The sequence below is a fragment of the Tachyglossus aculeatus genome, chromosome 10, assembly GCF_015852505.1.
Source record: "Tachyglossus aculeatus isolate mTacAcu1 chromosome 10, mTacAcu1.pri, whole genome shotgun sequence".
NCBI classification, from domain to species: Eukaryota; Metazoa; Chordata; class Mammalia; order Monotremata; family Tachyglossidae; genus Tachyglossus; species Tachyglossus aculeatus.
Window position 1 is genome coordinate 24,496,845 of NC_052075.1, and position 27,856 is coordinate 24,524,700.

Sequence of the window (27,856 nt, forward strand, 5' to 3'; positions counted from 1 at the left end):
ACGATTCCCACTCTGGAGAAGCTTCAGTGGAAAAGCACTCTTTGCATAATTACAGTAACCTTTTCACTTCTCTTTATCACAGGTTGCCAATCTGGCTTGTTCCATCTCCAATAATGAAGAAGGTGTGAAGCTGGTGCGTATGGCAGCAACCCAGATTGACAGTCTCTGTCCCCAGGTGAGCCAAATTTACCCACAAAATATTTTGGGAAAACCCATAGATCCCTTCCATTCTGTTATCCCCATCGTTTTCCAAGCAGCAAGTATCAAACTGATCCTTTGAGGCTAGACTGATGAACAGAATGATCTCAAAGCAAACCTCTGCGTTTACGAAGTCTTTCATCAACCTGTTCTTTCCCCTGAGGTGCATGTTGGCATACTTGACACTTCACAACCACTGATTCTGATTAATAGGTAATAAACGCCGCGCTCACACTGGCTGCGAGGCCTCAGAGTAAAGTTGCCCAGGATAACATGGATGTCTTCAAAGATCAGTGGGAAAAGCAAGTCCGAGTTCTGACTGAGGCTGTAGATGACATCACTTCAGTGGACGACTTCCTCTCCGTCTCAGGTATTTGGACCCAGAGAGTCTCCCAAGTGAGAAAAGAGTTAGATATGTTGTATGTTGGATCTAAAGCAAGTTGCTTTCCAGATGTCACTGGGTTGGAAATCAGAAACTGTTCTCTGCCCCCCCAAAAACAGAAACTCTCCCCAAACTCCTAAAGTTTGAAGTTTTTGTATTGCAGCAATAGACTCATATGTTAGACATGCCTCAGAACCTACTGATGCTGAAGATAGTGGGAAACTGGGACAGGTGCCCAGGGTAAGTAGAGCAGGTGTTTAAGCACCTTTGATGGGGTTGGGAAGTGCTGTGAAAAAGTCAAGTGGGGCCAGTCCCTTCCCCAAATGTCTCTGATCCCTAGTCCCCTGGGCAGGCAAGTGTGAAAAAATCATTTGAGTTGGAGTTTGCCATGTGACCGAGGTTGAGCCCAGAAAAATTCCCCTGAGGGCATATCCCAGAAAGCCTTGGCTGCAGTTGCCATGCCCAGCCTGGAAGTAAACTACCCACTAGGGAGTCCAAATTCTGTTCCTTAAATCATAGCAAGAGGTATTTTTCTAAATGGCTTTTCAGGGCCTAGAAAGAGTTAATTTCTACTGAGCTAATGCAGCTCCCCATGGCTACACGTGAGAGTAGCTATGTGGAAAGGGCCTTTTCCTTGGTCAGCTTGATTCAATTAAGGTTTGGTTTTTTTCCCTTTAAAACTAGCGTGAGCAGAAGCTGTGTGTCCTAGTGATGATAGCATTTTGTCCCTTTTCCTGGCGATGATTGTATTTCATTGCTTTTTTATTTTCTGCTCCCATGAAGGTGTTCATTCTTTAGCTTTAGCTATATACAGCCATGGGGTTGTATAAAGCTTATGAGTATGAGTATGGTTTTATTGCTGCATTCATTTGCTCATTTGCATTGATGGTAGAGACATTGGATGGTTTTTTAAATGCATCAACTCCTTGCATAATGATTCTAGAGCTCCCGGAAAGGAAGCTACAGTATATGTGAAACCATCCATGGTGAATAGGCCAGAAAGATCCTGGACTTAACAGAATACATTAACAAGCTAAGGAGACACCGGGCTGAGAGGAGGGTAAACATTTTAAGGCAAATTGAAAATACAACTCTAGCACCAGAACTGGACAGATTCAGGTGCAGCATCCCAAAGACATACTGTTCAGTGAGAGAAGAGCTGATGAAAATCTCTCCAAGTTAGTCAGTCAATCGTATTTATTGAGTGCTTACTGTATGCAGCGCCTATACTAAACGCTTGGGAGAGTGCACTATAACAATATGAGACACATTCCCTTCCCACAGTGAGCTTCCAGTCTAGAGTCTACAGTCTAGCGATTACACCATCCAGCAAAACAAGCTATGGACCCACCGGATTTTGGAACTTCTCTGCAAAAGAGTTTTAGAGATTCAACCACTTCATAGGAAGGCAGTATCTGAAAACTGATTTGCCCCTAACAACTATAGTTGTTCATCTTCAAAGAACTTCACAAACATCAATCATGACCTGGTTAAATTTGAAAGAGTGTTTATCTATAGGAAGGAGATTATGTGTGGTCTGAGGTGTAAACCTGAAGGTAACAGTCCAACATGTGATGGCAAACTTTGGGCCATTCGGTTGCATTGTACTCTCCCAAGCACTTAGTGCAGTGCACTGCATGCAGTAAGTGCTCAATAAATATGATTGAATGAATGAATGAGAGAGCTGAGATTGGGACTGTTGCCTGACAACAAAACCTGTACACAGCACTTCTAAACCTACTGTTGGTTACTAAATAATTCTGATGAAACACGGGAATGTGTCCTTGGTTGATGCTCTAGTGTCTATGTCTTTTCCCCAGTTAAGTCTCATGGATGAAAGTACCCACCAAAAACCCCTAATAGGGTATCTTTGAGGTACATATGTCACGATTTGGAGACATACGGATTTGGACTTTCAAAATAGGATAATGTCACCACTTGATATTAGAAAGTGAGCCATGTACTTATAAAATAGCCATTTGAAAGCATTTTCAAAATTCTAACAGGCCTTCTCAGGCCACCTAGTGTTTTTCTTAATATGATAATAATAATACTTATTATTATTATGATACTTGTTAAGCACTTACTATGTGCTATTCTAAGTGCTGGGGTAGATACAAGTTGGGTTGGACATAGTCCCTGTCCCACATAGGGCTCACACTCTTAACCCTCATTTTACAGATGAGGTAACTGAGGCCCAGAGAAGTGAAGTAACTTGCCCGAGGTCACACAACAGATATGTGGTGGAGCCGGGATTAGAACCATGACCTTCTGATTTCCAGGCCTGGGCTCTAGCCACTATGCCATGCTGCTCCTTTCCTTCCCTGACTCCCATTCACTGTCTCTCAGTTCCCAGCTGCCTCATGTAATTACTAGAGATAAAGAACTAGCCCAGCTCAATCTGATAACCTGCTATGGTTCATCTCCAGTGGTAACCTGGCTCTTTCAAACCAAGACAGAAAAATGAACGTGGACCATTGGAAAATTGGGCCTCTAAAAATCAGAGGCACTTCCAACTAGATAGTCAGAATCAACAAATTCCTTTCCAATTTCTAGTCCCCTTAAGACCTGCTGATATGCTAGGCGTAGTCCAGTTATTTAGGACCTCCCCTTCTCGCCACTCCCCAGTCTTCCCAAAACATTTACATCTGTAAATTACTAGCTTGGCCCAAGAGACATCTCAGAATGCCATTATTGACTTTTTAAAATATCTATGTGTTCTGAGGGGAATTTCTACCCGACCAGAAATCTCATTTAAAAATCACTAGTTTTCTGTTTTTAAAAGAATCCCAGTTACTTTGGTTCTCAGAAAGCTGAACCTGATTTGTAAAATCCCTCTGTATAAAACATTAATTGATTTGGGCTAGATAATTCTAGCTATGAATATTACAAAAGGAAAACTGATTTTCAGAAGGAGGCCCAGCTCATACAAAATTAACTAGCAGTGTTGCAAACATTCTAACATTTTCCATTGCATGTAAATTATAACATTAATAATGTTTCAAAACGTGCATTTCTCTATCAGTCTTGTGAAGGAATCCATATTTTGCTGGGCCCGCAGGATTTCAGAGGTTTAGAAATGAGGAAACTGTATTAGATCATCTGCCCTATGCCCATCCCATCGGATTATCCCTAAAAGGTTGAGGATTGTTCCTATTTGAAAGTAATAGAAGACATTTTATCTCAGATGAAATAGGATTTAAATAAGCACATCATTTACTTAAAACCCTAATTAATCCCTAACCGCCCATAAGGTTATTCTGTCTCTAGATTATCATAGCGATCATTAACACCTTTCTGGAATTCTAGGGGTGCTCAAAAGACAGCGGGTGATGATACCAAAAAAGGCAATGAAAATTAAATGAGATAGTTAAAATCCACTTGTTTTGCAGGAAAGTAATAGCATTAGTACTAATGACATCTGTAAGGGTTTATAGTGAGCAAAGCAGTGTACAAAACTGCAGAGAGAATCCAGGAACACTGATTCAGTCCCAGTTCCTGACCCATAGGGATAGCACAGTCTCAAAGTGGGAGGACAGAAAGAACAGGGTAAATACAGCAAAAACAACCATTCAGCAGCATCAACTATGGCTGTTGTGTTGTTTACTCTTTCAGACAATCCCACCTTTGGTCCAACCACCAAACCTCCACAATGTTCCAATGCTGCATGGTTTGTTTTTGTTTTTTTTTTACCATCTATGAATGAGGTAATGGCGTGTTTCAGATGAACAAGTTTGGAGTTCATTTTTGGAATGATGGATGGCTGTTTGGCTAGCAGCCCATGGGGGCCATCTTGAATGAGAAGAAATGAACCCAATATGACATTCAATCCAGGTCTCACCATGAAAGCTGAAACCATCAAGAAAATCCCTTGTCCACTCCCTCAATAGTCATAATCCTTGAAGAGCTATCATATAGAGCATTCTACTGGGCTCACAGTATGTCTCCACCAGTGAGCTGAGATGGGTGAGCCAATTGGTCCGCTCAGTCTGGGTTCTTCTCTTGATGGTGTCAGCAGAAGGAATTAGTCTGGGCTGACTCCTTCAGTCTTGACCAGCACTTAGAACAGTGCTTTGCATGCAGTAAGCACTTAATAAATGCTATCATTATTATTATTGATGGAGTGCTGGGGGCCAAGAGTAGATGTCAGAGTTTTCACAGAGCCATCAGTGCAGAAGTATGAACCTCAGCTCTGATGCAGGCCTTCAGCAGCACTTACTTAATGCTTTATGCTCCTTCTCCCAGACAGGTGTGGGTAGAGAACACAGAGATAGCAGCTCACCCCAAGTTAGGCAATTTTTATCCCACTTCATCCCAGAACTTCTCAACATTTGGCCATTGGTTCAGGTCCTGGGACTAGTAAGGAGTCGGGGGCTGGGGGGAGGTCTTGGAAGTCCCAGAGGCCCCAGTGCTCCATGGAGGTGGTCCAGAGTTGTGGTGGCTCTCGGGCAGGTGAAAGAACACAGCAAGAGGATGTGGGCATGGTGGTTCCAGAGCACTGCACAAAGTAAGTGCTCGATAAACACAATTGAGTGAATTAATGAATGAATGAAAGGGCAGTGGCAGCTTGGAGCCCTCTCTCCACAACTGGGGCTCAGCCTGGTTCACACGGATGACAGTACATTGTGAATCTCCCTCTCTACAAAGCAGAGCTCAGCTCAGACTGAGGTTTGGAGCAGGAGAGATGAGGGATTGGGGAAAAAACTGCAATGGCAGCCTGGGGCTGCCCCATGGGAGGCAGAGACTCTGTGCTTAGGGCTCCGTGGAATTGGCAGAGAGGGGATGTGACAGTGGATGGGAAGGTTGGGGGGCAGTGGACCAGTGTAGGCTCCATGGTGAAAGCAGCCCTGGGCTTACCTTTCTGCCAGGCAAGGGGCAAGGCAAGGGGAAAAGCCTCATCTCCTCATCTATTTTCTTTTTAAAAAAAAAACAGTGACAAAATAAACGCTACTGCTGTTGTGCTCTGATACAGTTAAGTGATTTAAAAGATGGTCAGTTTTACTGTTGGCTAAGTGCCATTGCTAGCAATTTATTACCTGGGATTTTTTCAACCCAGTAATAATAATAATAATGATGGTATTTATTAAGTGCTTACTATGTGCAAAGCACTGTTCTAAGTGCTGGGGAGGTTACAAGGTGATCAGGTTGTCCCATGGGGGACTCACAGTCTTAATCCCCATTTTACAGATGAGGTAACTGAGGCTCAGTAGTCCCCATAGAAGCAGGATGTTGCTCAGGTAAGCAGGTGAGTTTACATCATGCTGGGATTAGTTAGGGGAAATGGGAAGCTAGAAGGGGAAACGTTGGGCTAGTGGCATGTCCAGAAAAATACTGTGCATATGTGTGTGTCCCTTTCCCACAGAAAACCATATCCTGGAGGATGTGAATAAATGTGTGATCGCTCTCCAGGAGGGAGATGTTGACACATTGGACCGAACCGCAGGTGCCATCCGTGGCCGTGCCGCCAGGGTTATCCACATTATTAATGCTGAGATGGAAAACTACGAGGCTGGAGTTTACACCGAGAAAGTGCTGGAAGCTACCAAGTTGCTCTCGGAGACAGGTAAGCAGGACTCGACAAACTAGCTCAAGTGTCAGAGAAATAATGATCTATCTCAACCCATTTAGGAACCTCACTTAGGAGAGCCACTGGGCTTCCAAGTACTGCGTATTCTTGCTGGAGATTCGAGGGTCAAGATTTCTCAGCTTAATAATTTTTTTTCTTAACACTCAGGTTCAACTCACTGTGAGCCGGTCTTGCTGGAGAAAATCGTATTTATTTTGCTCAGTTGGAACAGATTGTAACAGGCCTTAAAGTCTGAAATGAATCTGGATCTGCAGGTGTAGGAATGTATGAATTTCCATGGAAGGTGGCTTATGTGGACATATTGAATGAATGAGACTTAGTCTTTCATGTCAGTGATGGTGGGGTCAGAGCATCCTGGCAAGTATGTATCACTACTTGGAGTAGTGCAGAATTAGACTTGTTTCCCTCCAGTCCAGACTCAGCTGGAATAACTGCCTCTGCCTGGGTTTCTGCCATGGCTAAGACCTCCCTCAGGGACTGGATATAAAAAAGCAGAGCTGGAAGAACCTGTCCCTTGGGGAGGGACAAGGAATGAGGAGGATAAGGCCGAGATTTGGTCTGCCTCCCCAGATGAAGAGAGTCAGTGGGAGAACTTTCCTTCTAGACCGTAAGCTCAATGTGGACAGCAAATGTGTCTGTTTGTTGTTATATTGTACTCTCCCAAGTGATACAGAGATACAGAGATACAGAGATCTGAACATAGTAAGCTCTCAATAAATACGAATGAATGAATGAGAACCTCTCCTTTTGGGGTGTCTGTTTCTGTGGTGGACTATTGTAAGTGGCCTGGAGCCCCTCCAAGTATCTGCCAAGCACGTCTCAATCAGCCTCAACGTGGAGGCTGCAGGAGCCAGCATGCCGGAGGATATCCTTTAGAACTTTTGGGTGGCTGAAGATGGTTTGTAACTAAGGGCTGTTTACCTAGAGCACTTGGGAGTTTGTGGACACTCACCTCCAAGATCCACTCTTTTGGAGGTCTTGACATTATCTTCTTGGTGGGTTAACACAATCTATTGTTAGTAGCTGTTTTCGCCTGTTTCCCCGGCCTAGGCTGTGAATCCTGTGATGCTCTAGTCTTGTATCTACCTCAGGACTTTACACAACGCTCGACACTTAGAAAACTCTTCAAAACAAAACTCTCCTCTTGGGCAAGTGGTGGAAGTGTGTGTAGTTCAGTCAGTGTGTTTATTGAGTGCTTACTTTGTGTGGAGTGCTGTAGTAAGCACTTGGGAAAGGATAATATAGTTGGTAGAAATGATCACCTGCCCTAGTTGGTAGGATCCTCAAGGAGCCTACTGACTAGTGAAATAGTTGTGTCCACTCTCCTTCTTGTCATGGGTCACCAATTCTAGGCTCCCTCTTCATTCTGTCCTGCTCCAGTCATCTCTATGAGTGTGAGTGTGTGGTTGGGTGAAAGAGCGTGCGCGCACGTGTGTGTGTGTGTGTGTGTGTGTGTGTACCCTTCATTGTTACAAAGGAGGGAGAATGAGGTAGATGGATTTCAGACCCTGAGCCTTGGGAGCCTTGGAGTTATGCATTCTAAAGAAAATGACAAGCTATGGGCAAGGCTGATCTTGGAAGTTGGGCTTTCAAAATTCAATCTGACCTAAAGTCCTTTAGACTTCTGTTATATACCTCGATGCCGAGACCTCCAAATGTCCTTTATAACCCCTGTCTAGGAGGAAGGATGCAGAAATGAGCAGAATTTGGTGTTACAAGGACCATATTAGTCGCAAAATGTATCTCTACACAATAAAAAAGTATTTGAGACTACCCAGTGACCTGTGTCAAGAAAATTCATGGTAAGAACAGTGAAAGACGAAAAGACTGGATAGCAGCTGGAAAAAAGAATGGAAGCAATGTGAACATAATGAGGAGCATCTCAAAAGATCATTTCCTTTCCCAAGTGGCCTCCTAGTCTTGGAATTTTAAAAAAGGATAATTGAAGAATCTCACATTTCAATTAGCAGATATTTACCACGGCTTCCTGTGAAAAAGATTGCTTGCATTCCTTAAACCTGGGAAGAGCAGGGCATTCAGCTTTGTTACCATCTCCAAGCAGAAATGGTCCAAGACTTTAGGTCACTCCATATGGCATTTTTTTCCTCTTTTGTGTTTGGATGTACGACAAAGAGGGGAGAAGGGCCTAAACAGGTTGGATCTTGCTTACTTCAAGGGATCTCCAGCAATCGCTCTGTAAATTGGCTAAAGGCCATAAAGCAGCATGGCCTAATGGAAAGGGTACACGCCCAAGAATTAGAGGATCTGGGTTCTAATTTCAACTCTGCCACTTGTTTTCTGTGTGGCCTTGGGCAAGTCACTTAGCCTCTCTGTGATTCAGTTACCACATCTGTAAAAAAAACTGGGAATTAAATTTTCCTTCCTCCGATTTAGGTTGTGAGCTTCATGTGGGACTGGGACTGTATCCAACCTAGTTATCTTGTATCTGCCGTCCATTACCATCCTTCTACTCCAACCTTGTTACCGGCAATCTTGACTTCATACTTGACTCCTCCCTCTCTTTTAGCCCAAGTCCTATCAGTTCTTTCTCCAGAGCATTTCCAGGATCTTCCCCTTCCTCTCCATTTAGGCAGTCACCATGCTGTTCCAGGAACTTGTCATATTCAAGTTTGACTACTGCATCAACTACCTGGCTGCTCTCTCTCTCTCTCTCTCTCTCTCTCTAAGGTCCTCCGACTCTTGGACCTGTGCTCTTTCCACTAGGCCACACTACTTTCTTAATTTCCCTTTCCCCATTCCCCCTCCACCTGACACCAATCAGTTGCCTCTATAAAATCATCCCTTCATTTTATGTCCCTATTGCATGCATTCAAACATGTGTACCTAAAACCCAAGTATCTTATCTTCTCTAGGGGACTCTGACGAACCTCTCATCTCTCAAACCTAGTCTCTGTCCCATCAGTGTCTATATCCCCTAAGCACTTGGATACCCCCTCCACCCCCAGAACAGTTTTGTTTATCCTTATACTCTGTTGTTTCCCCTACCCGGAATTTATTTTACTTTCTCTTTAACTAAATTGTTAGCTCCATGTGGGAGAGATCATGTCTACCAACTATGTTGTACTCTCTTAAACATTTAATGCAGTGCTCAGTAAGTGCTTGATAAATACCATAGATTGTCTACAGAAGTCATGGCAAGAAGCATCAAAACATGAGACCTAAAGAGGATACATAAGTTCAAATCAACAAATGTATGGAATTTGAGCATAAGTGGCATGAGGAAGTTCCCATCCATCTGCTTGGGATTTATTGTTGCTGCAATTCCCATCTCTCTTCTCTCTTTCCACCAAACACCTCTTCCTTTGTTCCAGGAGGCAGAACTCCTGGAACAAACTGAGAAGTCGAAAGCCAAGGGAAAAGACTGTCGGATGTGTAATTCCCAAAATACCAAGGGGATGGGTACAAATGTCAACAGGGCATGGAAAAGGAACCAGTGGGAAACAGAGAGAAACTCACAAAAGAAGTGAGTAGAAAGAAGAGCAAAATGAAAGGCTAGAGGAAAGATGCTGGGCAGATAGAAAGTTATCCCTGGAAGGCTGAGGAGGAGAAAGGGAAGTAAGGCCGCCCCACCATTGGCCATGTCAATTTCCCCAACTGCAGGGGTAGGAGCAAACAGTACTGTGGGACCACCCAGCTAGATTTCGCTGTTAGACTGAGAGATATTTCACAATGTGACAAAACCTGCAATTTATTTTCCATGAAATGTTTCCTTAACAGAGGGAATTTGTGCTAAAAGGTCCCTTTGTGTCATTATGAATGCTATATTAAATGCAAAAAATAATTTCCAGGACTATTATTGTGCTAAAATTCCAGGGCAGCATTATGTGAAATTTTACCTATTGGTTTGTCCTAAAACTAATTTACAGTGATGAAAACACAATAAGCTGGATCTACAGCAGACCCATTAAATAGTTACACTGCATATGTAATGCACTCTTCAATAAAGTCTGAATGATAACAAATTGCTAGCAGCTTTGTAAGTAAGTGTATGCTTGACCAAACCCATCTTTAAAGATCTGATTTAAAAAGTCAGGTTGCAGCCTTAAGCAGAGGGCCAAAAAGTCCTTTTGGTGATACTGTGTTTAAACATATAGAGTAGCTCATTCTTCACCGAATGGATTATATTGAAATGTCATTTTTGTAAATTTGTTGCTGATGAAAGTTCATGGAGATGTGAAAATCAGATTAAAGAGAGCCTTGCAGCATGTGAGATCTGCAAAAGGTTTCCATTTTTATTCTCCTCCATAACTCAGAGAGATTTTTGCCCCTTGGGAAAGAACTATAGAATAAAAGTGTTTTTAAAGAAGTTTTCTGCATTAATGAAAACTTCATAGATGGAGAATGAAATTCACGTTTTCATTGAATTATATGTAGACCAAACAGATGGTGTATCTATTTCTTATATTCATCTGTAACACCAAGTCTTGTAAGAACATATAGGGATTTTGGGACAAATACAATTTCTTTCTTCTAAATAGAAAAATGAGGAGAGGCTTCCACCAAGGGAATTGGCAAAGTCATTCTGAAATGAATTTTCAGGACCAGTTTTACGAGATTGATGTTCGTCTTCTGAAATGGTGCTGGTCATTCGATGGATTTATAATTCAGAAATTAGAGGATCAGATGACAAATTGTGTTTGAGTGGGGGCAGCTGCTCAGCGTATGCTTTATGAATAAGGAAGAAATTCCAGACAATGATTGGCACATACTATTCTCTATTTCTTTTATTAGGACCAACTACTGTACCCACGATATGTTTGTCTGGGGCAAAAATATAGGAAAATCCAGTAGAGACATTTACTTAGTCATGGGCAAAGCCAATTGGGAATTGAAGTTCACCAAATCCCACAAAATCGCGAGGGACACCAATGTAAGCTTTTGAAGGTGTTAGGTTGAAATATTACCAGGGTCAATCAATCAGTGGTATTTATTGAGCATTTACCATGTGCAGAGTACTGTACTAAGTACTTGGGAGAGTATAATACAATAGAATTGGTAAACATAGTCTTGATCTTACAATCTCAGGAGGTGTTTGGATAAATTTATGGTCAAGCTATCCACAATGGGTAGCTAACGGGAAAATTAGGAATGAGAGGAGAAATGTTTGACATCACTCAAACAATGTATTTATGGAGTGCTCACTGTATGCGGATTACTGTACTAAGTGGTTGTGAGAGTACAGTATTTGTTGGCCTATCCCGTGCCATAAGGACTAATGTCCAATCAATCAATCGATCAATCATATTTATAGAATGTTTACTGTATGCAGAGTACTGTAGTAATCATTTGGGAGAGTACAGTATAACCAAGTTGGTAGATGTGTCCCCTGTCCACAAGGACCTTACCCCAAGGCACCTTACTTCCTCTTAGGGAGGTGAAACACTGGGCTTCCTGGTTTTTGTTTTGCCATAGTTAAGACACTACTGAGATTCTTATGCTCTTACTCAGAAATCTTTTGTTTTTTATGGTATTTGTTAACTGCTTAGCATGTGCCAGGCACTGTACTAAGCACTGGGATAGATACAAACTAATCAGTGTGGCCACAGACCATGCCCCTAATGGGGCTGACAGTCTAAATCTCCATTTTACAGATGTGGCAACTGAGGCACAGACCAGTTAAGTGACTTGCCTGAGGTCAAACAGCAGAAAAGTGGCAGAGTCAGGATCAGAACCCAGGACCTTCTGACTCCCAGGCCCAAGATCTTTTCATTTGGCAATGCTGCTTCTTTTTTGTCACATTATTACTCACCAGTATTATACTTTATCCTCTGGTCCTGTTACCGATTCATATTTTAATGGTCACAAAGATGGGACTTAACAGTGAAGAATAAAGTCTCTGAATGAAAACATGATTTGAAATTCAGAAAATCACTTCTAGGTCCTGAAGTATAGCCATAAATGTGAATTAAACTCCCAAAATTGGAGAGTCAAGGAACAGGGGCAAATGGCAAACCATGCCAAACAATCCTGTAATCATATTTAGAATGAAACCTTGCCAAGCTTTGCCAAACCAGATTACATAGCATCACCTTAATCTCAATCCTATCTTTGTTGGGGACTGTGAGCATTCTTCTACCTGCTCTCACATAAACTCTTGCACATGGTTGCCAAGAGTAGAGGTTGTGCACGTGTATTTAAATCATGTAAGATACCCGTTTACTGGAGCTCAGATATCATCAGCACCAACATCAACATCATATTCAGTATTCATTGGTCCCCTATTTTATGCAGCACACTGAATTAAAGTCTTGATGAGGAACAAACCTGGGAAGCAGTGTAACCTAGTGGAAAGAGCACGGGCTTAGGAGCCAGAGGACCTGAGTTCCAATCCTCCATTTGTCTGCCATGTGAAGTTAGGCGAGTCACTTAACTTCTCCGTGCCTCAATTACCTCACCTCTCTTCCTCTCTGCAGGCTCACATTTCCTCCTGCCTTCAAGACATCTCTACTTGGAGTCCTCCTGTCACCTCAAGCTTAACATGTCTAAAACAGAGCTCTAAAACAGAGCTCCTCCTCCACCAAAACTCTGTCCTCCCCATGACTTTCCCATCACTGTAGGTGGCACCACCATCCTTCCCATCTCACAGGCCTGTAACCTTGGATTTATCCTTGACTCCTCTCTCTCCTTCAATCCAACATATTCAATCCATCACTAAATCCTGTCGGTCCCACCTTCACAACATCACTAAAATCTGCCCTTTCATCTCCACCCAAACTGCTGCCACATTTATCCAATCACTAGTCCTATGTCCTGCCTAGATTACTGCATCAGCTTACTTGCTGACCTCCCAGTCTCCTGTCTCTCCCCACTCCAGTCCATACTTCGCTCTACTGCCTGGATTATGTTTCTACAAAAATGTTCAGGACATGTTTCCCCACTTCTCAAGAAACCCCAGTGGTTGCCTGTCTTCCTCCACATCAAACAAAAACTCCTCACCATTAGCTTCAAAGCACTGTCACACTGCTCCCTTCTACCTCACCTAACTACTGCCCTACTACAATCCAGGCCAAACACTTCACTCCTCTAATGCTAACCTTCTCACTGTGCCTTGATCTCACCACCTATCTCATCTAACCATCTATCTATCTATCTATCTATCTATCTATCTATCTATCATCTATCTATCTATCTATCCATCATCTATCTATCTCATCTCATCTATCTCATCTCATCTATCTCACCACCAACCCCTCACCCATTTTGTCCCTCCAGCCTGGAATGCCCTGTCTCCTCAAATCTGATGGGGAATTACTCTCCCCTCTTTCAAAGCATTAATGAAGGCACATCTCCTCCAAGAGGTCTTCCCGGACTAAACCCCCTTTTCCTCTTCCCCCACTCTCTTCTGAGTCACCCTGACTTGCTCCCTTTGTTCTTCCCCCCACCAGCCCTACAACTCTTAATGTACATATCTTTAATTCATTTATTTATATTAATTTCTGTCTCCCCCTCTTCTAGACTGTAAGCACACTGATGGAAGCAAATGTATCTGTTTATTGTTGTATTGTACTCTCCCAAATGATTAGTACAGTGCTCTGCACACAGTAAGCACTCAATAAATATGATTGAATATAGTAAGTACTTAAAAAAATCTTTAAAAAGCAAGAGCAACAGTAACAAGACAAAAGCAATGGAAGAACGAGTCATGGCCCCTACTCTCAAAATATTTATAATCTCATGTGAAAGGTGTACAAATCCAAAAGAGGTTTCATTCCTGCATTGTCAAACTCACTCTTCCTCAAAAACCTCCCGTTGTTTTCCATTGCACCTCTCTTCAATTAATCAACCAGTTTTATTTATTGAGTGCTCACTGTATGCAGAACACTATAATAATCATGGTACTTAGTAAGCACTTTGTATGTGCCAAGCACAGAACACTATAATAATCATGGTACTTGTTAAGCACTTTGTATGTGCCAAGCCCTGTTCTGAGGGCTGGAGTAGATACAAGTTGATCAGGTTGGACACAGTCCCCGTCCCACATGAGGCTCCCAGTCTAAGTAGGTGGGAGTAAGGTTTAATCCTCATTTAACAGTTGGGATAACTGATACAGAGAAAAGTGAAGTGACTGGCCCAAGGTCACACAGTAGACAAGTGTGAGAAGCAGAGAAGCAGAGTGGCTCAGTGGAAAGAGCACGTGCTTGGGAGTCAGAGGTCATGGGTTCTAATACCGGCTCTGCCGCTTGTCAGCTGTGTGACTTTGGGCAAGGCACTTCACTTCTCTGTGCCTCAGTTACCTCATCTGGAAAATGGGGATTAAGACTGTGAGCTCCGCGTGGGACAACCTGATCACCTTGTATCTGCCCCAGCGCTTAGAACAGTGCTTTGCACATAGTAAGCACTTAACAAATGCCATTATTAGTATTAAGTGGCAGTGCTGGGATTAGAACCCAGGACCTCTGATTCTCAGACCCATAACCTTTCCACTAGGCCATCATGCTGCTTCTCAGCACTAATAAATAGTAAAGTTGGTAGACATGATCCTTGCCCGCAAGAAGTTTGCAGTCTACAGAAGAAGACAGATATTAGAATAAATTATAGATTAGGGAAATAGCAGAGTATAAGGATTTTACATAAATACTACAGGGCTGGGTTGAGTATCTCTTATGACTACTTAATCTCCTGACCTTTGATTTCAAGGGTCGCTGTTGTATTTTATGGCATTTCTTAAGCACTGTGTGTCGAGCTCTTGTCTAAGTGCTGGGGTAGATACGAACTAATCAGGGTGGCACAGTTCCTGTCCCACATGGGGCTCACAGTCTGAACAGTAGGAAGAACAGGTCAATCCTCGTTTTCGTAGTTGAGATAATTGAGGCAGAGAAAAGTTAAGTGACTTGCCCAAGATTACCCAGCAAGCAAGTAGCAGAGCTGGGATTAGAATCCTGGTCCTCTGATTCCCAGGCCTGTGCTTTTACCACTAGGCCATGCTGCTTCTCTGTTATTTCCTTCTTCACTGTCTTGCATCTTCTTGGAGAAGTAGCATGGTTTAGTGGATAAAACACGGGCCCAGAAATCAGAAGGTCATGGGTTCCAATCCTGGCTCCACCACTTGTCTGCTCTGTGACCTTGGGCAAGTCACTTTACTTTTCTGTGCCTCAGTTACCTCATCTGCCAAATGGGGTTGAGACTGTGAGCTCCATGACAGACAGGGACTGTGTTCAACCTGATTTGTTTGTACCCACCCCAGCATGCAGTACAGTGCCTGGCACATAGTAAGCACTTAACCAATGCCATAATTATTATAACTATCTTCTTCCTCTTCACCCCTGCCCGTGCTCTTCACTCATCCAAGCAAGCCTCATAATTCACCCTCACCCTTCCTGCCTCAACTCATTGCCCCCCAACTGTCCGTGATTTGCTACTCACTTCCTGGCTGCTACTTCCATTAGACTGTAAACTCCTTTAATAATAATAATAATAATGATAATGATCATGGCATTTATTAAGCACTTACTATGTGCAAAGCACTGTTCTAAGCGCTGGGGAGGTTACAGGGTGATCAGGTTGTGCCACAGGGGGCTCACAGTCTTAATCCCCATTTTACAGATGAGGTAACTGAAGCACAGAGAAGTTAAATGACTTGCCCAAATTCACACAGCTGACAATTGGTGGAGCCGGGATTTGAACCCATGACCTCTGACTCCGCAGCCCGTGCTGTTTCAACTGAGCCATGCTGCTTCTCTAGACCTGAGATCAAGATTTTGCATTTTCCTTAGTAAGCATTCATTCATTCACTCAATCGTATTTACTGAGTGCTTACTGTATGCAGAGCACTGTACTAAGCGCTTGCACTAGGTGTCCAGTACCATGTGATGCAAGTCAATAGCTGCCTAGTCAATACTGTTGGTTCTGGCTGTGATAACTGATCCATATCCTACAGCTCCTGAGTTTAGTAGTGATCCGTTTCCAGACTCCTGTTCCCAAACAAAGTCAGGGCCTTTCATTCATTCATTCATTCATTCAGTCAGTCAGTCAGTCATATTTATTGAGCACCTACTGTGTGCAATGCACTGTATTAAGCATTTGGGAGAGTACAATATAGCACTAAACAGACACATTCCCTGTCCACAATGAGCTTACAGTCTAGAGGGGGAGAGAGACATTAGTATAAATAAATAAATAAGTAAATTACAGATTCGAACATAAGTTCAGAGAAGCAGCATGGCTCAGTGGAAAGAGCATGGGCTTTGGATTCAGAGGTCATGGGTTCAAATCCCACCTCTGCCACTTGTCAGATGTGTGGCTTTGGTCAAGTCACTTCACTTCTCTGGGCCTCAGGTCCCTCATCTGTAAAATGGGGGTGAAGACTGTGAACCTCCTGTGGGACAACCTGATCATCTTGTAACCTCCCCAGTGCTTAGAACAGTGCTTTGCACAGAGTAAGTGCTTAATAAATGCCATTATCATTATTATTAGTATTATAAGTGCTGTGGGGCTGGGAGGGGGATGAATAAAGGGAGTGAGTCAGGGTAACACAGAAGGGAGTGGATGAAGAAGAAATGAGGGCTTAGGGAGGGCTTCTTGGAGGAGATGTGCCTTCAGTAAGGCTTTAGACTTTGGCTAACAGGGCCTTCCTTTGTCTCCAACTAATGTGCAAAACCTTTAGGGATGGAGGAGCGAAATATTCTCTGCGACATGACTGTGATATTGTCTTAAATTATTTAGAATGTAAAGTAACAGATAGTTCAAACCTAAATCAACCAGGATTTTGTCAAGCAATATTTCAGTTTCCTGCATAGCGGCCTGAAACTGTCAACAATTAAGGCTGACTTTGTTCAGCACACTTGCTACACACAGCCAGATTTGTCAATTTTCACTGTAAATATTGTATCATCCAGCACGGAAATAGTTATCAAAAATAATTGGAAAAAAAAAAACTGAGTGGGTGTCTAAGGTGAATTTGACTTTGTGTTGTCCTTCCAGCATTTGTTTATATCCATGAGATGAATTTCAGCTAGAACTGGTTCAGTGACTGGTTTCATGGCTTAAAAAATATAATTTCCCTTGTCATTCCATATGACTGTTCAAGTTGCATTTAATTGAGTATCACGTAGGTGTGCTGTGTAGTTATGTTGAGATTCTGGGATTTTCTACCTCCGTCTTAATTGAAATCACCCATCCAAAAGTTTTAGACTGCAGTACATGTTGGTCAGTGCTCACAAATACCACTTATTACTTAGATTGTGAGCCTAAGTGGGACAGTGACTTTGTCCTACTGATTATCTTGCATCTACCCCAGAGCCTTAGTACAGTGTGTGACATGTAATAAGCATTTTAGTACAATCTGTATTATTAGTATTATTATTATTTTATTATTATTATTATCCCTAGTTTTGGACAGGAGCTCTCCCTTCTGGGCGCTTACATTTTTGAGGTATCCTGATACATCCAGTCCTGGCTGGGTAGATTTGATGTGAACACCAGGAAGAAAAGCAGTTATCTGACAAGGAAGTGAGAGAGGAGGAGATGACCTTTTAAAAAGGTTCTAAAGAGCTATTTAGCTCCACTCTGACTAAATGCTCCCCTGTTGGTGGAATGGGCTGGATTCCATATTCTTCCATGTCGAGTTTAGATTCAAGTTAAACTAATATTTTCCAGGTCTTTTATGCCTCTATCTTAACCAGTTAGAGACATGAAGCACATAGAATACATTATAAACCCCCAGTGGGTAGGAACCTTGAACTTCTAGCAGGGCCAAGCAAAAAAAGCAGGGGCTTAAGAGTCAGAGTAACTGGGTTCTAATCCTGACTTCATCAAATTTCTGCTGTGAGTCCTTGGGCGAGTCACTTTAGTCTCTTAGATTATGAGCTCCCCCAAAGGAAGGGACTGTGTATTCTCTCCCACTACTCAGAACAGTGCTCTGCACAAAGTGAGTGCTTAATAAATACAATTTCTACTATTTAACTTCTCTGTGCTTCAGTTACCTCATCTCTAAAATGGGGATTAAACCTTGCTCACTCCTGCTTAGACTATGAGTCCTATGTGGGACAGAGACTGTGGCCAACCTGATTCTAACCAGTGTTTAGAACAGTGCCTGACACACAATAAGGGCTTAACAAGTACAATAGTACTAACAACACTACTACTACTAATTATTATTATCTATCATCATCCTGCCTGGCTGTTAGGCTGGGGAGAGGAGGGTTTTTCGCAGTGGATACTGAGTAAAGGGGAGGGAAAAGGGAGGGGGAGGAGGGGAAGGTCCCAAATCCCACTCTGGAGCCCCCACGCCCACTCCCTCTAGACCCCAGAATTTTGAGGATAGGAAAGCTTAGCACTTTGTAGCTGCAGGTTCCACTGTAGGTATGTTTGCCAGTAAATGACATGTTCATGTCCGATTGCCTACCTGGAATTAATAATAATAATAATAATGGTATTTGTTGAGCACTTACTATGTTCCACACACTAGATACCTTGTCTCATGTGGATGAAAACTTCATTTTTAGAAAGGGTAACTTATTTTCTTGAACTCACTGCAACATGGTGCTTACAATGTTGAAACTATTTTCATAGATTGAGTTCCATAATAGCCAGGAGCGGGAAGAGATGCTTTAATGATTTTTGATTATCTTTTTCAATAGAAACAATCAGGTTTCTCCACATGTATCATTTATTTTAACTAATGACATTGGTAAAACACTGTTCAGGTTAGCTTGAGAGGCATCATGTTATTGAGAGGACTGATAATACTGTTACTACTACTATTAACAATAAGTGTAGTATTTGTTAAGCACTTACTCTATGCCAAGCACTCTACCAAGCACTTGTTAGAAACAAGATAATCTGGTCAGACCCACTTGGGGCTTGCAGACAAAGAAGAAGGGAGAACAAGTATTAAATCCCTATTTTAAAATGAGGAAATTGAGACCCAGAGAAGTTAAGCGACTTTGTCCCAGGTTACAGAGCAGATATGTGGTAGAGCCAGGATTAGAACCCAGATCCTCTGACTCCCAGTCTTGTGCTCTTTCCACTGGACCACACTGCTTTTCTGCTTCATCTCTTATGATGCTAGGAGCCTACTGTAGTCACAGCCGTGGGAAATAATGATAACTTTGACTTGGGTCTTTGGACTAAGTGAGCCAGCCCCGACCGGATGCAGGCGGCTGCTCTAGGCTGGACCAAGCCCTCCTCCATGCCGCTGACCCTCACCCTCATCCATCCATCCATCCATCCGTGTATATATGCTTGTACATATTTATTACCCTATTTATTTACTTGTACATATTTATTCTATTTATTTTATTTTGTTAATATGTTTTGTTCTGTTGTCTATCTCCCCCTCTTTCCTCTCCCCTCCTCCCCCCTCCATCCCACCTGCCGTACCTCCTTCCCCTCCCCACAGCACCTGTATATATGTTTGTATGCATTTATTACTCTATTTATTTATTTATTTTACTTGTACATATTTATTCTATTTATTTTATTTTGTTAATATGTTTTGTTGTCTGTCTCCCCTGGGGGGGAGACTCCCCCTCCTTCCTCTCCCCCGCCTTTCCCCGGCCTTACCTCCTTTTCCTCCCCACAGCACCTGTATATATGTATATATGTTTGTACGTATTTATTACTCTATTTATTTATTTTACTTGTACATATTCTATTCATTTTATTTTGTTAATCTGTTTTGTTTTGTTGTCTGTCTCCCCCTTCTAGACTGTGAGCCCACTGTTGGGTAGGGACCCTCTCTATATGTTGCCAACTTGGACTTCCCAAGCGCTTAGTACAGTGCTCTGCACACAGTAAGTGCTCAATAAATATTATTGAATGAATGAATGAGCCAGCTCTTCTCTGCCAAAGCAAACTGAAGCATAGGGAATTAACCCATTTAATGGTCAGTAAAGACAGCTAATCCAGATTTTATATTCACAAATATCACCATCATCATCTACATTCCTTGAGGGCAGGGATTATGCATGTTTAAGGGAAGTTGCATGGCCTGGTAGATAAAGCATGGGCCTTGAAGTCAAAAGGACCTGGTTTCTAATCGTGGCTCTGCCCCTTGTCTGCTGTTTGACCTTGGGTAAATCACTTCACTTCTCTGAGTCTCAATTTCCTCATTGGAAAAGTGGGGATTAAGACTTTGAGTCCTATGTGGAACATGGACAGTGTCTCTGATAATTTAGAGAAGCAGAGGGGCATAGTGGAAAGAGCATGGGTTTGGGAGTTAGAGGGCGTGAGTTCTAATCCCAGCTCCGTCACTTGTCTGCTGTGTGACCTTGGGCAAGCCACTTAACTTCTCTGTGCCTCAGTTACCTCATCTGTAAAATGGGGATGAAGACTGTGAGCCCCACGTGGGGCGAACTGATTACCTTGTATCTACCTCAGTGCTTCGAACAGTGTTTGATACCTAGTAAGTGTTTAATGAATACCGTTATTATTATTATTATAACTTATATTTACCTCAGAGCTTAGTACAGAGTGTGTCACATAGCAAGCACTTAACAAATACCATAAAAGGCTTTCCTTATCATAGGGCCCATCAAGAATGTAAACTCAACATTATTGAAGAACTGAGTATAGTACTTTTGCCAACCATATCCATTTTTTTTCCCAAAGCCTTTATAAAAAAAAAGGCAGCACATCCAGTAGATATTCCCCGATCAATCTCCTTACTCTAGTGATCTGGTTAGGGTTTCTAGACTACCAATTTTAAACCTCCATTTTCCCTATAGTAATAATAATAATAGTATTTGTTAAGTGTTTACTATGTGCTAAGCACTGTTCTAAGTGCTGCAGTATATACAAGTTACTCAGGTCGAATACAGTCCCTGTCCCACATGGGGCTCACACTCTTAATCCCCATTTTACAGATGAGGAAACTGAGGCAAAGAGAAGTTAAGCGACTTGCCCTAGAAGGATCTGGGTAAAGAGATTCTAACTGTAAGTGTAGATAGGAAGGGGCTGGGGAAGAAATCTCCTGGTAAAAGGGAACACTGAGAATCACAAGGCAATTATTAAGCAACATCTATTTGATTTCTAAAAGAATCTGTTATGGATTGCAATAAAATTGCAGCTTTGTACAGTCAACAGCCAGAACTCCAAACCTGTGCCTCAAAGTACTTTACTCACTTCCAGTATTCTGGAGAATTACAATTTTCTTTTAATTATATGCTTAATGATCAGGATCGGAAACTTGTAAATGGTGTGTAATAAAGTCTTATATTGAATTAAGATGTAGTAAACCGTTACCTAAGTACTTAAACTTCACTGACGACAAATTCAACTGTATTTATCGAACCAGACTTTGACAAACGCTTCAATCTAAATAAGGTGTCATGTTCAATTCTTTATTCATTTCTCAAGTTAAAATGAGAAACTATGCCATCTTCTAAGATTGTGTGCCATTTACCTTATAAACCACTTGGGATTGTTTTCACATTGCTTGAAATACTAAACTTTCCAATTGAGTGTCTTTTTTAGCCTAAGTAAATCAATTAGCATCTAGAAAATAGTAGTTGGGAACTGACATAGGTTGCATTCTGAGTGAAAATCCCCTCATTTATCTGTTTTAATGATATTGCTTCCATAAGACTCTCTTGAGTTTGCTTCAGGGCATTGGTTTCCTGTTTTTCATTGAACAACTCCGTCCATTAAATCAGGGACTATTTTAGGATATCTGAAACTGAAATGGGATTTGAACACTGACAGTTTACCCCTTACTTATGAAAATATTTTTTCTTTATTCATAAATAATCATATTTCCGTAACTCACCTCCAAGTAGCAGCAGTAAAAGAGAGATTTTGACTTGCTAATATGAACAACTTCAGCTGACAACTTCAAAAATGAAACAGTCTGAAACAAATCATCAGTAAAGAACAATCAACAACATGAATAGACTAATTCAGATCTAGACTCATCTCCCTTGAGAGGTTGGCTGGAGATTGACACATTCACTGCTCCTATGAAGCTTACATTCCAATGGAAGAGACAAACATAAAAATATGTACAACTAGAATGGTTGAGAGAAATAATCTATGCATGAATGCTTAAGAGGGTGTAAATATGTTCATGCATGTTCATATGTGCTGGAGTTGGCTGAAGGGATGTTATGACTTTGGGTGCTGGGTACTGGGAAATTAATCATGGAAGTGGTGAGATTTTTGCAGGACTCTGAATATAGGGAAAGCCGTGTTCTGTGTTATGGGCAGGGAACATGTCAACTAATTCTATTGTATTGTACTCTCCCAAGTGCTTAGTACGGTTCTCTGCACAAAGGAAGTGCTCAATAAATATCATTGATTGTTTGATTCTGTCTGGTGTGGGGTTAGAGGGAATTCCAGGTCAGGGGAATATCCCTGGCAGCAAGGACACCTGTTAAAAATTTCAAGCTAGGAACTTCCCATAACATGAAACTATTCAAGACAAACCTCATTATCTCATTAGTTGAGATATTCATAATACCTTCCTTCTCCACAGGCCTAACCTAAAAACAGTTTGACCCTATGGTCCGGTCAAATATACCTTACTTGGTGTTTGGTGTTTCCAGGAGATTCCTCTGTTCTCTTGTAGGATCAGCTCTGCGGAAGATCTCCTCCTCTGGAGGTTTCTTCATAGCCCAAGTGCAACTTTCAAACTATCTAAGAGGGTTTCCTCTGTCTAAAAATTTGGAAAGGATTTTTAATTACAAAATCGATGATTCCATTTTGGGGATTCAGTGACCCCAGGGCTTTCTAGCACGGACATCAATAGCAGTTGAGAAGGGAAAGTCTTTGAAGCTGAAAAAGATAGGTTTCTCAGGGCTGTATTGGGCAAGTAGGAGATGTTTGAGGAGGGGAAGTTCATTTATTTCTTCTCTCCTACCTGATCCCCAGCATCTTGTTGGCTCACAGATCATTAGAAGGATGCAGTGGAAATAAAAGAGCGTTTATCATTCTCTGAGTCCAACATATCCATCATGACCCTCATCCATACTGATGAGCATCTGCCCCTAGAGGACCCTAGACACGTGGAGTGGAAGCCCTCCTGCCTCTGGGTTAATCTGTCTGTACATATTTATTACTCTATTTATTTATTTATTTTACTTATACATATTTATTCTATTTATTTTATTTGGTTTATATGTTTTGTTTTGTTGTCTGTCTCCCTCTTCTAGACTGTGAGCCCGCTGTTGGGTAGGGACCATCTCTATATGTTGCAAACTTGTACTTCCCAAGTGCTTAGTACAGTGCTCTGCACACAGTAAGCACTCAATAAATACGATTGAATGAATGAATGAATCTGCCCTAAGGGCAGGAGTCTAGAATCTGGCACACAGTGGACAGAGATACGAATCAATCAAACTTCTGTGCTTTGTTTTAGTTAATGCTATAAAGAAGAGGAAGGATTATTATTAGTTAGTAGTGATAATAATAATTGCGGTATTTGTTAAATGCTTACTAAATGCCAAGCACTGTAATAATAATAATAATAACAGTGGTTTGGTTAAGCGCTTACTATGTGCCAAGTACTGTTCTAAGCGCTGGGGTAGATACAAGTCATCAGGTCGTCCATGTGGGGCTCACAGTCTTCATCCCATTTTACAGAGGAGGTAACTGAGGCACAGAGAAGTTAAGTGACTTGCCCAAAGTCACACAGCTGATCAGCGGCAGAGCCGGGATTAGAACCCACAGCCTCTGATCAGTGGCAGAGCCGGAATTAGAACCCACAACCTCTGACTCCTAAGCCCGGGCTCTTTCCACTTTGTGCTCTCAAAGGTCACCAATGACCTCCTGCTTGCCAAATCCAACGGCTCATACTCTGTCCTAATCCTCCTCGACCTCTCAGCTGCCTTTGACACTGTGGACCACCCCCTTCTCCTCCACACGTTATCTGACCTTGGCTTCACAGACTCCGTCCTCTCCTGGTTCTCCTCTTATCTCTCCGGTCGTTCTTTCTCAGTCTCTTTTGCAGGCTCCTCCTCCCCCTCCCATCCTCTTACTGTGGGGGTTCCCCAAGGTTCAGTGCTTGGTCCCCTTCTGTTCTCAATATACACTCACTCCCTTGGTGACCTCGTTCGCTCCCACGGCTTCAACTATCATCTCTACGCTGATGACACCCAGATCTACATCTCTGCCCCTGCTCTCTCCCCCTCCCTCCAGGCTCGCATCTCCTCCTGCCTTCAGGACATCTCCATCTGGATGTCCGCCCGCCACCTAAAGCTCAACATGTCGAAGACTGAGCTCCTTGTCTTCCCTCCCAAACCTTGTCCTCTCCCTGACTTTCCCATCTCTGTTGACGGCACTACCATCCTTCCCGTCTCACAAGCCCGCAACCTTGGTGTCATCCTCGACTCCGCTCTCTCATTCACCCCTCACATCCAAGCCCTCACCAAAACCTGCCGGTCTCAGCTCCGCAACATTGCCAAGATCCGCCCTTTCCTCTCCATCCAAACCGCTACCCTGCTAATTCAAGCTCTCATCCTATCCCGTCTGGACTACTGCACTAGCCTTCTCTCTGATCTCCCATCCTCGTGTCTCTCTCCACTTCAATCCATACTTCATGCTGCTGCCCGGATTATCTTTGTCCAGAAACGCTCTGGACATATTACTCCCCTCCTCAAAAACCTCCAATGGCTACCGATCAATCTGCGCATCAGGAAGAAACTCCTCACCCTGGGCTTCAAGGCTGTCCATCACCTCGCCCCCTCCTACCTCACCTCCCTTCTCTCCTTCTACAGCCCAGCCCGCACCCTCCACTCCTCCACCACTAATCTCCTCACTGTACCTCGCTCTCGCCTGTCCCGCCATCGACCCCCGGCCCACGTCATCCCCCGGGCCTGGAATGCCCTCCCTCTGCCCATCCGCCAAGCTAGCTCTCTTCCTCCCTTCAAGGCCCTGCTGAGAGCTCACCTCCTCCAGGAGGCCTTCCCAGACTGAGCCCCTTCTTTCCTCTCCCCCTCGTCCCCCTCTCCATCCCCCCGTCTTACCTCCTTCCCTTCCCCACAGCACCTGTATATATGGTTGTACATATTTATTACTCTATTTATTTATTTATTTATTTATTTTACTTGTACATTTCTATCCTACTTATTTTATTTTGTTGGTATGTTTGGTTCTGTTCTCTGTCTCCCCCTTTTAGACTGTGAGCCCACTGTTGGGTAGGGACTGTCTCTATGTGATGCCAATTTGTACTTCCCAAGTGCTTAGTACAGTGCTCTGCACATAGTAAGCGCTCAATAAATACGATTGATTGATTGATTGATTGATTTCCACGGAGCCACACTGCTCCTCTACTGCTGCTTCTTCACTGTACTAAGTGCTGTGGTAGATGCAAGGTAATTGGGTTGGATGTAGTCCCCATCCCACAATGGGCTCACAGTCTTAATTCTGATTTTACAGATGAGGTGACTGAAGCACAGAGACATAAAGTGACTTGCTCAAAGTCACACAGCAGACAAGTCGCAGAGCCAGAATTAGAATCCAGGTCCTTATGACTCCCTGGACTGTGCTCTATCCACTAGACCATGCTGCTTAAAAAAAATGATTACAAGGCAGCTAGTTCATTTGAGTTGTCATCTTCACTGTTCAGAATTTTGTTATTGCTTCAATTTGTGCTAACCCCAAACTGTGAAGAAATCACAGCTGCGAGTTCCAGGCCTGTTACAGGCCTATCAACCAGGAGCTTCAACCTGACACAGACTCATCAAAAGGTTGGAGAATTTTAGCAGCTCTTCTGTATCCCAATGATAAACATTCCTTGACTTTAAACAACTCAATCAATCATATTTATTGAATGCTTACTATGCATAGAGCACTACTTGTACATATCTATTCTATTTATTTTATTTTGTTAGTATGTTTGGTTTTGTTCTCTGTCTCCCCCTTTTAGACTGTGAGCCCACTGTTGGGTAGGGACTGTCTCTATATGTTGCCAACTTGTACTTCCCAAGCGCTTAGTACAGTGCTCTGCACACAGTAAGCGCTCAAGAAATGCGATTGATTGATTGATCGATTGATTGATTGGGAGAGTACAGTAGAATAATATACCAGACACATTACCTGCCCAAAACAACTATACTGGCTTTCTCTTCCTGGCATCAGCTTTGTATTGGCTAGGACTCCCCGCCCCTACTAGTAGTTGCTGTCAGGTTCCAGGCATTTATCATTCATTCATTCAATTGTATTTATTGAGCGCTTGCTGTGTGCAGAGCACTGTACTAAGCGCTTGGGAAGTACAAGTTTGCAACATATAGAGACGGTCCCTACCCAACAATGGGCTCACAGTCTAGAGGCCTCTAAAGAAGCCAGGTAGATACCCTCTGTCACACTGAGGCCTACTCCCATCCCTCCTCCCTGGCCTTCTAGTTAACCCATGGACATGGGACCAAGGACCACCATCTTCCACTGCAACATCTTTCCCAAGAACAGGCTTACTTCAGCCCAAGAAATGGCAGAAGCCCAGAGTAGAGTAAACACCCAGAACTTCCACCTGAGAGATACGTTTCTAACACTGCCACTCCCTTTCTGGGTGAACTAGGGCAAGATCGTTCAACTTTTCTGGGGAACCTGGCTCGGTTCCCCACCTGTCAAATAGAGGTATTAAGAGCTGTCCCATCCTAATGCAGAGGAATGCTGGAGAGAAAAGAATGAGAGCTCGAAGATGAAAGTGCTAGGTAATGTTTCAGTGTTGTGTTCTGTAATATTATAAATGAGCCTGGCTTTTATGGTGGCTGGAACTCCTTAGGGAAGTTCCTAAGTTCCTAAGGGAAGTTCCTCTTCTAGCCTTAATTGGGTGTCATCTCAGATCTCCTTCAAGTGGGGAATCTCGACCTGAGTGGAAGAGCTCAGGACCCCCTTTCCACTTTCCACCCTCTCAGAGTGGCTGCAAAATGAGGAGCTGTTGGAGAGGAGCCTAGTTGAGGCTGGCAGCCTGATGGTAGTATCGCCTCTAGCCCAAACCATCTGCCTCTGAACTTTCTGGAATGCTGTGGATGACCTTATGCACCTATCTATTTGGTGCAGTGCATTTTATTAGGTGCCTGAGGAGTCCATTATAAAGAAGTGAAGTTCTTTGCCAAAAAGGATCCTACACTCTAAAGGGAAAGACCAACCCAAGCCAATGGAGTGATAGCAGTAGTAATCGTGGTATTTGTTAAGTGCTTACTACTTGCCCAATACTATACTAAGCCCAGGAGTAGATACAAGTTAGTCGGTTCTGATACGGTCCCTGAACCACAAGAAACTCATAGTCTAAATAAGAGAAAGAGCAGGTATTGAATCCCCATTTTAGAGACGAGAAAACAGAAGCCCAGAGATGCTAAGTGGCTTGCCCAGAGTCATGCAGCAGGCAAGGGACAGAGGTAGAATTAGAACTCGGGTCTTCTGACTCTCAAGTCCATACTCTTTCCCCTAGGCCATGCTGTTTCTGGTAGTCAAAATGCGTAATTTAATAGCTGATATACACAAGTGCTGAGGATGGGTTTAAATAGATCCACAAATACCGGGTTTGGCTGATGGATTTGTATGGCTTGGAATGCTGGGCAATTCATTAATTCATTCAATAGTATTTATTGAGTGCTTGCTGCATGCAGAGCACTGTACTAAGCGCTTGGAAAGTACAATTCAGCAACAAAGAGAGACAGACCCTGCCCACAGTGGGCTCAGAGTCCAGAAGTGGGGAGACAGACATCAAAACAAGTAAACAGATCAAAACAAGTAAATGGATTTAATTGGGGAAGGAGGGCTTGTGGGAGGAG

General features: G+C 42.8%; 1 protein-coding gene across 4 annotated transcripts in view; it reads left to right on the forward strand.

The window, feature by feature from the left end:
• Positions 1-27,856, forward strand: part of CTNNA2 (catenin alpha 2) — a 1,073,907-nt gene that overhangs the window by 974,250 nt on the left and 71,801 nt on the right. For all 4 annotated transcript variants that reach the window (XM_038752080.1, XM_038752081.1, XM_038752083.1 and 1 more), the window contains 3 exons: positions 83-175; positions 412-568; positions 5,943-6,143. In XM_038752080.1, the coding sequence (XP_038608008.1) occupies positions 83-175; positions 412-568; positions 5,943-6,143 (451 nt within the window). The remainder of the gene's footprint in view (positions 1-82; positions 176-411; positions 569-5,942; positions 6,144-27,856) is intronic.